Here is a 14,246-nt window from a genome sequence, read left to right on the forward strand (position 1 = left end):
GTAAATTATTAATGTACAAACAATATCTGATTGATTATATTTAATTAGGTTCTAAAACATACCTGAATAAAGTTTAAAGTATAACCTGATTGAGATCTAAAATATTAGGGTAGGAAGTATACTGTGCCTGACTAATGTGGCACTCCATCAGTTGCAACAATGAGGGTTCTAGTTGATCCAATCAATGGAACAGCCTGCTCAAGAAATTAACGTGCAAGTGGCTGAGTACTCCACAGACATGTGTACCCTTAATGTAGTTCTCAGGGAGATTCAGTGTGACACAGAGTGTGACAAAGCTGGCCCTTTGAAATACAGGTCCAACAGAAAGAGTGAGAGAAAGTTGTGGTGAAAGTGTACATCAGGGTTTGCCACCACCACCCCCTGCTGGAGCCTTAAGAGAGAAATTTAATATGGTGTGTGTATAAATTTAATATGGTGTGTGTATAAATTTAATATGGTGTGTGTATAAATATATTTACAAGAATTTAACTGTCTCCTACAACTGACAGGTTCCCTCTTAAGAGAGAAATTTAATATGGTGTGTGTATAAATTTAATGAGGGATTCTTAATATTTGATATCTGCTCTATTTCACATTTAGATTTTTTTTAAAAATAACTTACCTTCAATTTTATTTTGTACAATAGCATTTTCTAGCGTTTTTCTGAAGTCAGTTTCTACCCCAAAAGTGTCTGAGGTACCATTATCAACAAGGATGAAATGTGAATGATTTGGATCCAAAGGACATGTTCTTGAGCAAGAATCATCGTCTGTTATATAATACTCTGCAGGCCATGATCCCTAGAAATGAAACCAATATTTTAGTTGTTATACATATCAACATCATTGTAATCAAACTATATATATAATGTGCTTGTTCAGACATAGAATACTACACAGTGGAGAGTGATGGTGGTGTGAGAGAGAGAGAGAGGGGAAGAGAGAGAGGGGGAGGAAAGAGAGAGAGGGGAAGAGAGAGAGAGAGGGGAAGAGAGAGAGAGAGGGGAAGAGAGAGAGAGAGAGAGGGGGGGAGAGAGAGAGCGGGGAAGAGAGAGAGAGAGAGGGGAGGAGAGAGAGAGAGGGGAAGAGAGAGAGAGAAATAAAAACAGAGCTAGAGAAGAGGGAAGTTAGAGGGAGAGAAAGTGAGAGTATCAAAATATGAGTTGGTGGGGAGTGTTAATGTTTACAGACGTTAGTAAAAGGAGCACCAATAAAATTGCTATACGGATGCATAACTACATCCCAGTGCACAATCACACACATTTGTGTGTGCATATATAGATGTATATCTATCTACCTGTCAATTTGTGTATCTCTCTCTCTCTGTGCATATACATATATATATATGTTTTTTACGTGCCACCAGCATGGGGAGCCAGTCAAGCACCACTGGCAACAACCCACACATGAACGGTGCTTATTGTGTGCCACCAGCATGGGAGCCAGTCAGGCAGCACTGGCCATAACTACAATTTTCATTTGATTGTGACTTGATTTGATTTTGATTTACTTGACTCAACAGGTTTTGCACTGCATGTCACCCAACGATCTAAAGATACTATTTTTAAGTGGGCTGGTTATGCAACACTAGTGTAGGCTATGGCTGTGATCTCACTTTACTTGCAGGCATATCTCACAGAGCTCCTTCCACTGTTAGGGAGTGACACTTCCTCACACAGCTGGCTTCATTCATACATAACACACGACCATACCAGCACAGTAGTCTCTTTTGTGTACCACATCTGATGCTTCTCATGTACAACATTTCTCTCAGGGCGCTTACACTCTGTTGTGTGTGCACACTGACATTACACATCCAGTGAATCATACTAGCTTTGTTTCTTTCAAGCTTAAGCATGTCTTCAGTAGTCATGGCCTATGTTTCAGATCCGTGTAGCAAATATATGTATTTATAGGTACAGGAGTGGCTGTGTGGTAAGTAGCTTGCTTACCAACCACATGGTTGTGTGTGTGTGTGTGGGGTGTATTAATGATAACTGCCCACACATGACTGAAGAAGATCACCACTGACCATAAATAACATTGTGACTCAGCAAATTTATATTTTACACTTGTGGCTCCTGGAAAATTCTCTATGTTGATGATCTTACCTTCATAGCAGGTTCTATATCAGAGCTAGAAAAGAAGTTCCAGGTGTGGAAGCAAAACCTGGAATCTAAGGGCCTTAAAGTTAATTTAGCAAAGGTTAAGGTTTTACCTCCCCACTTCAGTAAGTGGCCCTGCTTCATTTGTAGAGAAGGTGTAGGTAGGAATTCCATATGCTGAGCCAGTGCAAGCTATGGACACATAAGAGGCACAGTGGAATAATAGAAAGGTTACAGAAAGCACTGTTCATAAGTGGAAGAATCCACAGAAGCCATAAAAATTACAGATACTTGTGAAATTGATTTTCTCAGATGCCCCAAAAGCTTTTTAGAGGGAGTGGATAATTTCTGCTACCTAAGAGACCAAATCAGTAGGGAAAGAGAATGTACAGAAGATGTAATAGCTAGAATAAGAATAAGGTGGAGAAAATTCAGACAGCTGTTACATCTGTTGACAACCAAAAGTCTCTTTCTGTGAATGAAAGGAAGATTGTATGATGCATGTATATGAACAGTAATTTTACAGGGGAGTGAGACAGAATGAAGAGGGCATGCAAAGGCTAGAGGGGAATGAGGTTAGTATGCTCCACTGGATGTGCAATGCAAGTGTACATGTGTGACAGAGTGCTAGCTTGCTGAGGGAAATTAGATGCCCTGTGCAAAAGAAAAGACTGCATTGGTTTGGTCATACGATACAGATGGATGTCAACAGTTTCATAAAGTGCCAATCACTCAAAGTGGACGAGACTCGTGAAAGCAGGGGATCGAAGAAGAAATGGAACAAACTATTGAAGGACATCCTCAGGACACTGCACCTTGTGGAGAAGGTGACAAAGGACTAAGATATCTGGCACCTTGCTATACTCAACAAGACACATTCTGCACAGAAGAAGTGTTAATGCCACTCAACCTGATGAAGAGGACTGACCTGCAAGAGCTCCGTGTTGGTGTCACATAAAAAGTACTCATGCTGGCACCATGTAAAAATGCCCATGCTGGAGCCACACTAGATGCACTCAGCACACACTAAAGAAGGGCATCCAGCTGTAGAAACCAAGCAAAATCAGACTGGAATCTGATGCAGTTGTCTTACTTGCCGACTCTGGTCATACCGTCTAACCCATGCTAGCATGGAGAACAGATACTAAAGGATAAAGAAGGTGACGATGAGGAAGAATAGGATAAAACATTGAAGGGAAAAAGAAAATATCGTGAAACAGAATTTTACATCCTCTTTCCTTAATGTGTCCTTGTTTCGTACGCAGTTCCATGCTGCAATACTAATCGTCACCAGTTTATTGCTACCTGTCAATGTGCTTTCATTATCATATATAGCTTTTCCAGTATATTTCACAACTCCAGTATGTAAACCTGCACTCATGATCCAGGCACCTGCAAAACAAAAGATCAATAATTATATTCAAATATTGATTTCATATTCTAAAATGATGGGAGAGTTTGGGACTAAATACCTTCTGGTATTTAGTTATATTCCTTCACATTCTAACTTCAAATCTCACACAAGAGTTGAATGCTTTCTTTGTCCATGTAAGGTTAATGAAATATGCACCAGTCATTAACTGGAGGTGATTTAATCATTGATACATTGTTAGCACACCAGGCGAAATACTTACTTTCAAATTCCACCAGGATCAACTTTGCCTTGCATCTTTTCAGGGTCATTTAAATAAGTACCAGTTATGCTCTGGGGTCTATGAAATCAACTAGCCCCCCCTCCCCCGAATTTCAGGCCTTGTGCCTATAGTAGAAAGGAGTATTAAATTTTACAATAAAACTATACCTGTACTTCTTGCAGCTTTTACCAAACCATATCCAAAAGCTTCTTTAAGATGTGAACTCAACAAGAAGTCTTTTCTTCCTCCAGTCACAGAAATAAGTAGCTTTGGCAATGATAAACTCCACATATTTCTTATCATATAAATTATTATTTCCATAGAAATTTTGTGATCTGCACGGACAAACTGTATGTGAGAGAAAACATTTGACTTATGTAATCTAATGTTTCATACAATGAAAAAAGCATTCAAATACTGACAATTTAGTGAACAAATTTCATTGTGATGATTTAGTGAACAAATTAGTGAACAATTTAGTGAACAATTTAGTGAACAATTTAGTGAACAATTTAGTGAACAATTTAGTGAACAAATTTCATTGTGATGATTTAGTGAACAAATTAGTGAACAATTTAGTGAACAATTTAGTGAACAATTTAGTGAACAATTTAGTGAACAATTTAGTGAACAATTTAGTGAACAATTTAGTGAACAATTTAGTGAACAATTTAGTGAACAAATTTCATTGTGATGATTTAGTGAACAAATTAGTGAACAATTTAGTGAACAATTTAGTGAACAAATTAGTGAACAATTTAGTGAACAATTTAGTGAACAAATTTCATTGTGATGATTTATTGCTTTGCCTGGGGCTGGCAAGCTGGAGGGTTACGCCAAACTCTATAGTTTGTTTTGGCATGCTTCCTTTGGCTGGATGCCCTTCCTAATGCCAACCACTTTACAGAGTGCACTGGGTGCTTTTTTCATGGCCCCAGCAGAGTCAGCAAATAACTTGCAAGACAAGACAAAGTGCCCTTGACTGGGGGTAATAGTATTGAGGGAGGTGGTTTTGATGAGAGGTTAAAAGTAATAATAGAGGGATAGAAGTAGGTATTTAGCTATGGAAAAGATACAAGGATACCCCAGTTGGAGAAGAAGGGAGAAGGAGACTTAGAGAGAAAGATGGAGGTGGAGAGAGAGAGAGAGAGAGAGAGATGTCGGCAACTATGTCAGGACAAACCCTCAAAGCACAGTGAGGAGGGCAAAATAGATGAGATGATGGGGGGAAGGGGAACAGTAGAATTTCAAGATGAGAGATATAGAAATAGGTCAGGGAGAGGGGCTTTATGTTAGCTATGTAAGGGCATTGGAAGTGATAAAGGGATGAAGAAAGTAGAGCACAGAGAAGAGAGTGTAGTGGTAACTAATATCAACACATAATATTGAATATATATTCTCACTACAAGAGCAAAGCTGGAGGATGATGGTAAGAAATGGAGGTGGTTCCAAGGAGAGAGTGTGGCAGAGGCGACAGAGCATGGCTGGAGAATAATATAGAGGAAAGGAAGTGGTTCTATGAGGGGGGGGGGAGGAAAGAGGAAGGTAATAAAGAGGGTTAGTAGAATGTGCCTACTCTGCCTGCAGATGATTATGGTAGCCAAATATCAGGGATAAAGAAAGGACGAGTGTAGAAGATGAGATGTGGGGGAGCATGATGGTATACACAACAATATGTAAAATAATTGCCAATTCACAAAAAGCATGTAAAATGTTGCTGCTACACAAATCCATTGACAAAACTATGAACTAATTATTGGATACAATTTCTACAAACAGATATTATCAATAAAAATTTAAAACAATTACCTTTGCAATTTTCCGGCCATATCCTACAAACTTTACTTCACCAAATGCATCAGTACTCTCAGATGGACTTAATACCTCTTCCTCATCACTAATGCATCTGTCAAAGACATACCTAAACCAAATAAACAGCTGACGTTAAACTTTGATGGGGAAGGTAGAAAAGGGAAAATAGCAAAATCAATAAAAGAAGCCACACTGCAAAATACAAATATCCACAGATATAGAGACATAAATTCATAAACAGCAAAGGATAGATATCTTTTAATTTAGTTGAATAAAAGAAATGACTGATTTTAGAAATTGAAAACAAAAAACAAGAAATATTTTGCCATCAGAAGTAAATAAAGAAAATGTGGTACACAGTGAAATAATGATTCCATATCTGGAATGGTACTGCTGCTACACATACAAATATCATATGACCACATCCAGAAAGAAAAAAAGGTTTCTCAATTGATTAGCATGAAGTCACCAATACACACCAAATTCTGACCCATGAATGTGATGTGTCCTCTCTTTGCCTTTTCTACCAGTACTACAATAGCCTCTGCTCCTCAGAGCTGGTTGGTCTCTTGCCACCTTACCTGGCTATCACTGGTACACACATCTCTTGTGTTCATTAGACTAGACCCCACACTAACAATAATGCTTGCTCTCCTAAGGCATTATTCCTCCCCTGGGACTCCCTTCCTGCTCATACTTTCTGTCCTAAAACGGCTTTGGGCACAAAGCAATAAAAAAATAGAATGATATACGAAATATATACAACCTCATACATGCTAATACCCGAAGGAAAAAAAAAAGAAACTTAGATGTTTGCACTTGTTGAACTTATCATTTCCTCTCCTGTCTAACTTAATAGCACAACCTGATAGAATCATGTTAAGTACTTTTTGAATCAAGTTTCATGGTGTTATGACCCCTTTCAAGCAGAAAGATGTTGACTGAGATGTATCCAGGTATAGATGGCTTATCTGGCATCACCTGAAGAAATTTGTCCAGGTTACATTTGAAGGTGATTGGATCTTTTTCTTCTTTGGTTTGTTTTGGGAAAATGTTAAACAGAGCAGGGCCTGTTAAGGAAAAGAAATTGTATTGCAGTGAATTAATGTGTTGTGAGCCTGAATTGTGTAGGGGACATATGGCACATAGCCCCCAGCTTTGGATGAATTTTGAATCTAATGTTAAATTTCTTTCAGCAATGCTGGTGCTATATTCTCTACATTGTACAAAATGATGCGGTGCTCACAGCAGCCCCAGAGAGAATATAGTTTCAATGTTTTAAGGCAGTCCTGATAATCAACATCAGTCATGCCCTTCGTTTTTTTAGTGAATGCTCTGTGGTGTGACTTAATTCTCATAATGTTTTGTTTTTGATGAGGGAGACCACAGGCAGATAATCACACAATTTGATTTATTTCATCTATAATATCATAAATGATAGTCTATGTTAATTCTCTGTTTGACTTGAAAGTGGTATGTTTAAAGGAATTATTACCTGATGTATCAAAAGCCTACTAGATTATATTTCTTAACCCATTTTTTTGACTTTCCCATGTCCTTTATTGAATTTGTTCCTTTAAATCACTAGAATCTATTTTTATAAAATAACAGTAACACAATGGAATAGATATCTCCCTTTTGATGTAAAAGAACACAATAGTGCAGTTTGCTTTATCTCTTTCATTGTAAAAAATGTCCCAATTCTTTTTGAAGAAATGAATATCTTAATTCCCTTACAAATCAGATATCATGAAGAATTTGATTTCATAGATTATTAGAATCTTAATTGAGTTCAGAAAAGCTTTATTTCCAATGACTATATACTTACATCTCACCATCTGAACCAAAAATCTCTTCAGAACTTGTTTCTACTTCTGGCTGGAAAATAAAAGAAACAATGTTAACAAGAACAGTTTTTCAGCCAGCTCTCTACAAGCAATCTTTGTGGAAATCTCAACAATGATTTCCTTCTTGTTTTTCTTTCCGTAGCATTTTGGCTTAAAATATTGTCAAAGGAATATATATTCTTAAAATGTTTTGGTTTCAGTTTTGGTACATGCTACGTGTATTTACTTATATGTTGTGATAATAAACAGTTCTTACTGTAGTAGATTTCCTTTATCCTCACCCTCATCACTTACTCCACTCAAGTCTTCACCTTCTTACTTACTTCATAATCTCTGTATACAAGATTAAACTGGACTAACTGTGCCCAGTACCCCATACTCTATCTTGACTCTCCCAACTTTTGTACTGCCTGTCATCACCTCATTCCAGTCAGTCTGTCATCACTCTCTTGCTTTTTGGGCCAAGTCTAGCCAGTAAAACTCTTCCTTCATTATCCTCTCCTGTATTGTGTCTTATCCCTCAATATATTACTGTCTCTCATGGACATCATACACCGGCTCCTTTTCTTCCACACATCCTGGGTTCACATTATCATCAATCATTGTCCTATCTTTTTGGCCACCTTGCCTTACCTAAGTGAATATGTCTCTGAATTCTAAGTACTTCTATCACTCGTCCCCACTATCATACATGCTTTTTATCAATTACCACTGTCACCTATACCTCTATTGCTCATGCATTTTGCTCTAGTAGACATGTGCAGTTATGAGGTCCCTTTAAACAAATCAAAGACATGGCTATTTCTGTATTGCTAGTACACTCTGTAATGTGTATGGTTGTGAGCGAGTTTTGACAGGGGACAGATTGTGTGTAGTGGGGCAACATGGCTGTAGGCAAATTCGTTTATGCGTGGCTATGATTTTACTTAGTTTGACATGTCTTCCCAAGCACAGCAAATCGCCAAATGTTACAGCTCCTCCACAATAAGGTTCAACAACTGAAGGTCATTTCTCATCACTTCATCCCACGTCTTCTGCGGTCTGCCTCTTCCACCGGTTCCCTCCACAATTAGAGATTGGCCTTTCTTTAGGCAACTGTCCTCATTCACATGCATCACATGACCACACCAGTGCAGCCTTCTCTCTTCTACACTACATGTGATGCCTCTTATACACAATTTTTCTCTTAAAACATTTAAGTTTTATCGTATATTATAATCATCATTTAGTGTCTGCTGTTCATGGAGACATGGGTTAGGCAATTTAACTGGAACCATTAAGGTGGAGAGCTGCACCAAGTTCCAGTCTTATTTGATTTCTACAGTTGGATGCCCTTAAACAGCTGATGGCCTTTTCCTTTCATTTGTCCACTCACTCATTTGTGTGTGTGTGTGTGTGTCGTGTGTTAGTGAATAGTTACAATCTATACTGGGTTACATCTAGAAACAGTGACATCACCATTTGCAGAACTGTGACAAGTGATGACATTATTGTTCGGGGCTGGGCTGCAACTGATGTCATCTAAAATATCTTCTCAGCTAATCATCTATTTCCTTACTTTCTTATTCCAACAGATAAAACAAAGAAAACTCTTACTTGAAAAACAGGTAAGGATTGGTGACAGGAGGGAATCTCACCATAAGATCTTGTTTCACACACACCTCCTCCCCATGCCAGCAAAGATGTTAAACAAATGAACAAAAACATGAAAATTGCAGCAAAGCTGCATGATCGTGGTGCCAAGCCTGGCATGCAGGCCATCGTATAATTTTTTTGACATTGTTTTTATCCTTCTTTTCCATTTTATTTTGACATGCACATTGCATTTTTATTCTTCACTTTTTATGAATTCAGTGAGCACGTGCACGTTGCATGTTCATTCTTCTTTTTCCCAGATCCTACTCAAAACTGTTTACAGATCACAACCATCTTGTGAACTGTGTTTCTGAGGAGTGCTTGAAGCACCGTTGGTTGTGAAATAAACAGAGCTGCTGACATGTGAAGTCATTGATAAAATTCCAAACTACTCACTGGTCACAATTCATGCAATTAGAAATAATAAAATAAAATAAAATTTTTTAAAATGCTACCTTTCTCCTTTCTTCTATTCCAGCACTTGAAGCTAACATAACAGGTGTACTTCCATAATCTCTTGAAAATCTTAAACGAAGTGCATCATTGTAAAAATTAGTCAATTAAAAAGTTCAAGATAATTAAAATGAATATGCCTCGCTCTCTCAACCTCTCTTTCTCTACTCTCTCCCTCTCTTTCTCCCCTATCCTATGATCTGTTCAGTATCTCATACGTAGATGTTGCTCACACTGAGATTCTTCATCACTCTTCCTTCTCCCTCTTCTTGTCCTTCTTTCTGACCTTAGCCACCCATCTACAAAAATAGTAAGCTATGAAAAAATTAAATTATTTGCATATGGAAACGAGGACACCATAAACTCTGGTGATGAAGACAACCCATATATTCTCTACATTGTACAAAATGATGCGGTGCTCACAGCAGCCCCGGAGAGAATAAAGTTTCAATGTTTTAAGGCAGTCCTGATAATCAACATCAGTCATGCCCTTCGTTTTTTTTAGTGAATGCTCTGTGGTGTGACTTAATTCTCATAATGTTTTGTTTTTGATGAGGGAGACCACAGGCAGATAATCACACAATTTGATTTATTTCATCTATAATATCATAAATGATAGTCTATGTTAATTCTCTGTTTGACTTGAAAGTGGTATGTTTAAAGGAATTATTACCTGATGTATCAAAAGCCTACTAGATTATATTTCTTAACCCATTTTTTTGACTTTCCCATGTCCTTTATTGAATTTGTTCCTTTAAATCACTAGAATCTATTTTTATAAAATAACAGTAACACAATGGAATAGATATCTCCCTTTTGATGTAAAAGAACACAATAGTGCAGTTTGCTTTATCTCTTTCATTGTAAAAAATGTCCCAATTCTTTTTGAAGAAATGAATATCTTAATTCCCTTACAAATCAGATATCATGAAGAATTTGATTTCATAGATTATTAGAATCCTAATTGAGTTCAGAAAGGCTTTATTTCCAATGACTATATACTTACATCTCACCATCTGAACCAAAAATCTCTTCAGAACTTGTTTCTACTTCTGGCTGGAAAATAAAAGAAACAATGTTAACAAGAACAGTTTTTCAGCCAGCTCTCTACAAGCAATCTTTGTGGAAATCTCAACAATGATTTCCTTCTTGTTTTTCTTTCCGTAGCATTTTGGCTTAAAATATTGTCAAAGGAATATATATTCTTAAAATGTTTTGGTTTCAGTTTTGGTACATGCTACGTGTATTTACTTATATGTTGTGATAATAAACAGTTCTTACTGTAGTAGATTTCCTTTATCCTCACCCTCATCACTTACTCCACTCAAGTCTTCACCTTCTTACTTACTTCATAATCTCTGTATACAAGATTAAACTGGACTAACTGTGCCCAGTACCCCATACTCTATCTTGACTCTCCCAACTTTTGTACTGCCTGTCATCACCTCATTCCAGTCAGTCTGTCATCACTCTCTTGCTTTTTGGGCCAAGTCTAGCCAGTAAAACTCTTCCTTCATTATCCTCTCCTGTATTGTGTCTTATCCCTCAATATATTACTGTCTCTCATGGACATCATACACCGGCTCCTTTTCTTCCACACATCCTGGGTTCACATTATCATCAATCATTGTCCTATCTTTTTGGCCACCTTGCCTTACCTAAGTGAATATGTCTCTGAATTCTAAGTACTTCTATCACTCGTCCCCACTATCATACATGCTTTTTATCAATTACCACTGTCACCTATACCTCTATTGCTCATGCATTTTGCTCTAGTAGACATGTGCAGTTATGAGGTCCCTTTAAACAAATCAAAGACATGGCTATTTCTGTATTGCTAGTACACTCTGTAATGTGTATGGTTGTGAGCGAGTTTTGACAGGGGACAGATTGTGTGTAGTGGGGCAACATGGCTGTAGGCAAATTCGTTTATGCGTGGCTATGATTTTACTTAGTTTGACATGTCTTCCCAAGCACAGCAAATCGCCAAATGTTACAGCTCCTCCACAATAAGGTTCAACAACTGAAGGTCATTTCTCATCACTTCATCCCACGTCTTCTGCGGTCTGCCTCTTCCACCGGTTCCCTCCACAATTAGAGATTGGCCTTTCTTTAGGCAACTGTCCTCATTCACATGCATCACATGACCACACCAGTGCAGCCTTCTCTCTTCTACACTACATGTGATGCCTCTTATACACAATTTTTCTCTTAAAACATTTAAGTTTTATCGTATATTATAATCATCATTTAGTGTCTGCTGTTCATGGAGACATGGGTTAGGCAATTTAACTGGAACCATTAAGGTGGAGAGCTGCACCAAGTTCCAGTCTTATTTGATTTCTACAGTTGGATGCCCTTAAACAGCTGATGGCCTTTTCCTTTCATTTGTCCACTCACTCATTTGTGTGTGTGTGTGTGTGTCGTGTGTTAGTGAATAGTTACAATCTATACTGGGTTACATCTAGAAACAGTGACATCACCATTTGCAGAACTGTGACAAGTGATGACATTATTGTTCGGGGCTGGGCTGCAACTGATGTCATCTAAAATATCTTCTCAGCTAATCATCTATTTCCTTACTTTCTTATTCCAACAGATAAAACAAAGAAAACTCTTACTTGAAAAACAGGTAAGGATTGGTGACAGGAGGGAATCTCACCATAAGATCTTGTTTCACACACACCTCCTCCCCATGCCAGCAAAGATGTTAAACAAATGAACAAAAACATGAAAATTGCAGCAAAGCTGCATGATCGTGGTGCCAAGCCTGGCATGCAGGCCATCGTATAATTTTTTTGACATTGTTTTTATCCTTCTTTTCCATTTTATTTTGACATGCACATTGCATTTTTATTCTTCACTTTTTATGAATTCAGTGAGCACGTGCACGTTGCATGTTCATTCTTCTTTTTCCCAGATCCTACTCAAAACTGTTTACAGATCACAACCATCTTGTGAACTGTGTTTCTGAGGAGTGCTTGAAGCACCGTTGGTTGTGAAATAAACAGAGCTGCTGACATGTGAAGTCATTGATAAAATTCCAAACTACTCACTGGTCACAATTCATGCAATTAGAAATAATAAAATAAAATAAAATTTTTTAAAATGCTACCTTTCTCCTTTCTTCTATTCCAGCACTTGAAGCTAACATAACAGGTGTACTTCCATAATCTCTTGAAAATCTTAAACGAAGTGCATCATTGTAAAAATTAGTCAATTAAAAAGTTCAAGATAATTAAAATGAATATGCCTCGCTCTCTCAACCTCTCTTTCTCTACTCTCTCCCTCTCTTTCTCCCCTATCCTATGATCTGTTCAGTATCTCATACGTAGATGTTGCTCACACTGAGATTCTTCATCACTCTTCCTTCTCCCTCTTCTTGTCCTTCTTTCTGACCTTAGCCACCCATCTACAAAAATAGTAAGCTATGAAAAAATTAAATTATTTGCATATGGAAACGAGGACACCATAAACTCTGGTGATGAAGACAACCCATCTTGGAGGGCAATAACTCAAATGAAACAACCTGTACGAGATGGATGGATGGATGGATGGGTAATCTGAATCCATGGTGGAACTTTCAATGTGATAGTGTTGTGCATAGTAGAAGGGTGGATAGGTGGAAACATCTGGCCATATGCCAGAAGCTCCTTTGCTATCATCAAACAATTGCACTTTTCCTTTCAGATGCAAGAAAGAGGCATATTAAGTATCAACATTTTTGCCAAAGATTATCCTCTTCCTATCAGATGAAAAAAAATCTATAACTATTAATATTGGTGCAATGAAGGGTACATTACTTGAGGAATGATGGCGGCTGAGGTAGTTGCAGCGGTGAGGAAATTGGTTGAAGCAGCGACGATGACGGCTGTGGCAGATATGACAGCAGCTGTAATGATATTGGTGGTGGTGGTGGTGGTGGTGATGAACTTATCCTGATAAATGTAGAGTTGAATATTTTAGTCTTTATCAATGTTCAAGACTGATGAAAGGAAGAAATATGATTATTATTGCTTGGGAAAGAATTGAGTAAATAGAGGTAAACGTTGGGGGGGGGGGGGGGGGCAGATAAAAATTTAAGATAGCAAAGACAGAGAGAAGAAGCTTGTTGAACATTCCAAGTGTGACAGAAAGGAAGAAAAATATTGTGCTAAATCATGCATCCCTCTTACTGAATACTACATGGCTCACTCAGAAAAACAGTGATAAACTACATGGTGAGTTATTTGACAATCTGAACATCTGGCATCCTTACCACTATTTGAGTATACCTCTAAATTCTGGTGATACCACAGCAAATATAATTAAAGGGAATTCAGTCAGAGTATGACAGTTGCTGCTCCTCTGCACTTGTTGTTGGCAGTATGAATCATAACACACAGTTTGGTCCCAGTGAGGTTGCTGGTGGTGCAATTATTTCTGTGTAGGTACATCATTTAATGTTTATCCAGACTAAGTGGGAGAGAGAGTGGGCTTTTAAAATGTTATTATAGTAGTAGTCTGTAATGTTTGTATGCGCCTGGTCACCTGAAAGGTACTTTGCTGTAGTGTGACAGGTTTGATGGAGGAACGGGTCTTTGAAACTTGCTGCAGCAACAAAATGTCCAGAGTCATGCATTTTCTAGTATTTTTGTTTCATTATGCAGGTGGTCTGTAAATAATGGTCTGTATAGAACCTGTTAGGATGTGTAATGCAACTGTTTTATGTTCTTTGTAGTTTACTGTGGTTTCTTGTGGGTGATTGAGGGCTCAAATAAG

General features: G+C 37.8%; 1 protein-coding gene across 7 annotated transcripts in view; it reads right to left on the reverse strand.

Moving 5' to 3' along the window:
* Positions 1–14,246, reverse strand: part of LOC106872163 (transient receptor potential cation channel subfamily M member-like 2) — a 62,345-nt gene that overhangs the window by 30,432 nt on the left and 17,667 nt on the right. For 2 of the 7 annotated variants that reach the window (XM_089364658.1, XM_089364659.1), the window contains exons 8-16: positions 13,289–13,423; positions 12,601–12,670; positions 10,492–10,541; positions 9,488–9,557; positions 7,379–7,428; positions 5,548–5,644; positions 3,906–4,086; positions 3,333–3,496; positions 623–800 (exon numbers count right to left, since the gene is read on the reverse strand). In XM_089364658.1, the coding sequence (XP_089220784.1) occupies positions 623–800; positions 3,333–3,496; positions 3,906–4,086; positions 5,548–5,644; positions 7,379–7,428; positions 9,488–9,557; positions 10,492–10,541; positions 12,601–12,670; positions 13,289–13,423 (995 nt within the window). Of the gene's footprint in view, positions 1–622; positions 801–3,332; positions 3,497–3,905; positions 4,087–5,547; positions 5,660–7,378; positions 7,429–9,487; positions 9,558–10,491; positions 10,542–12,600; positions 12,671–13,288; positions 13,424–14,246 lie in introns of all 7 variants that reach the window. The other 5 variants (XM_089364655.1, XM_089364656.1, XM_089364660.1 and 2 more) reach the window with 3 other exon arrangements.

This window comes from Octopus bimaculoides, chromosome 16 (genome assembly GCF_046866305.1).
Source record: "Octopus bimaculoides isolate indiv1 chromosome 16, ASM4686630v1, whole genome shotgun sequence".
Classification (NCBI taxonomy): Eukaryota; Metazoa; Mollusca; class Cephalopoda; order Octopoda; family Octopodidae; genus Octopus; species Octopus bimaculoides.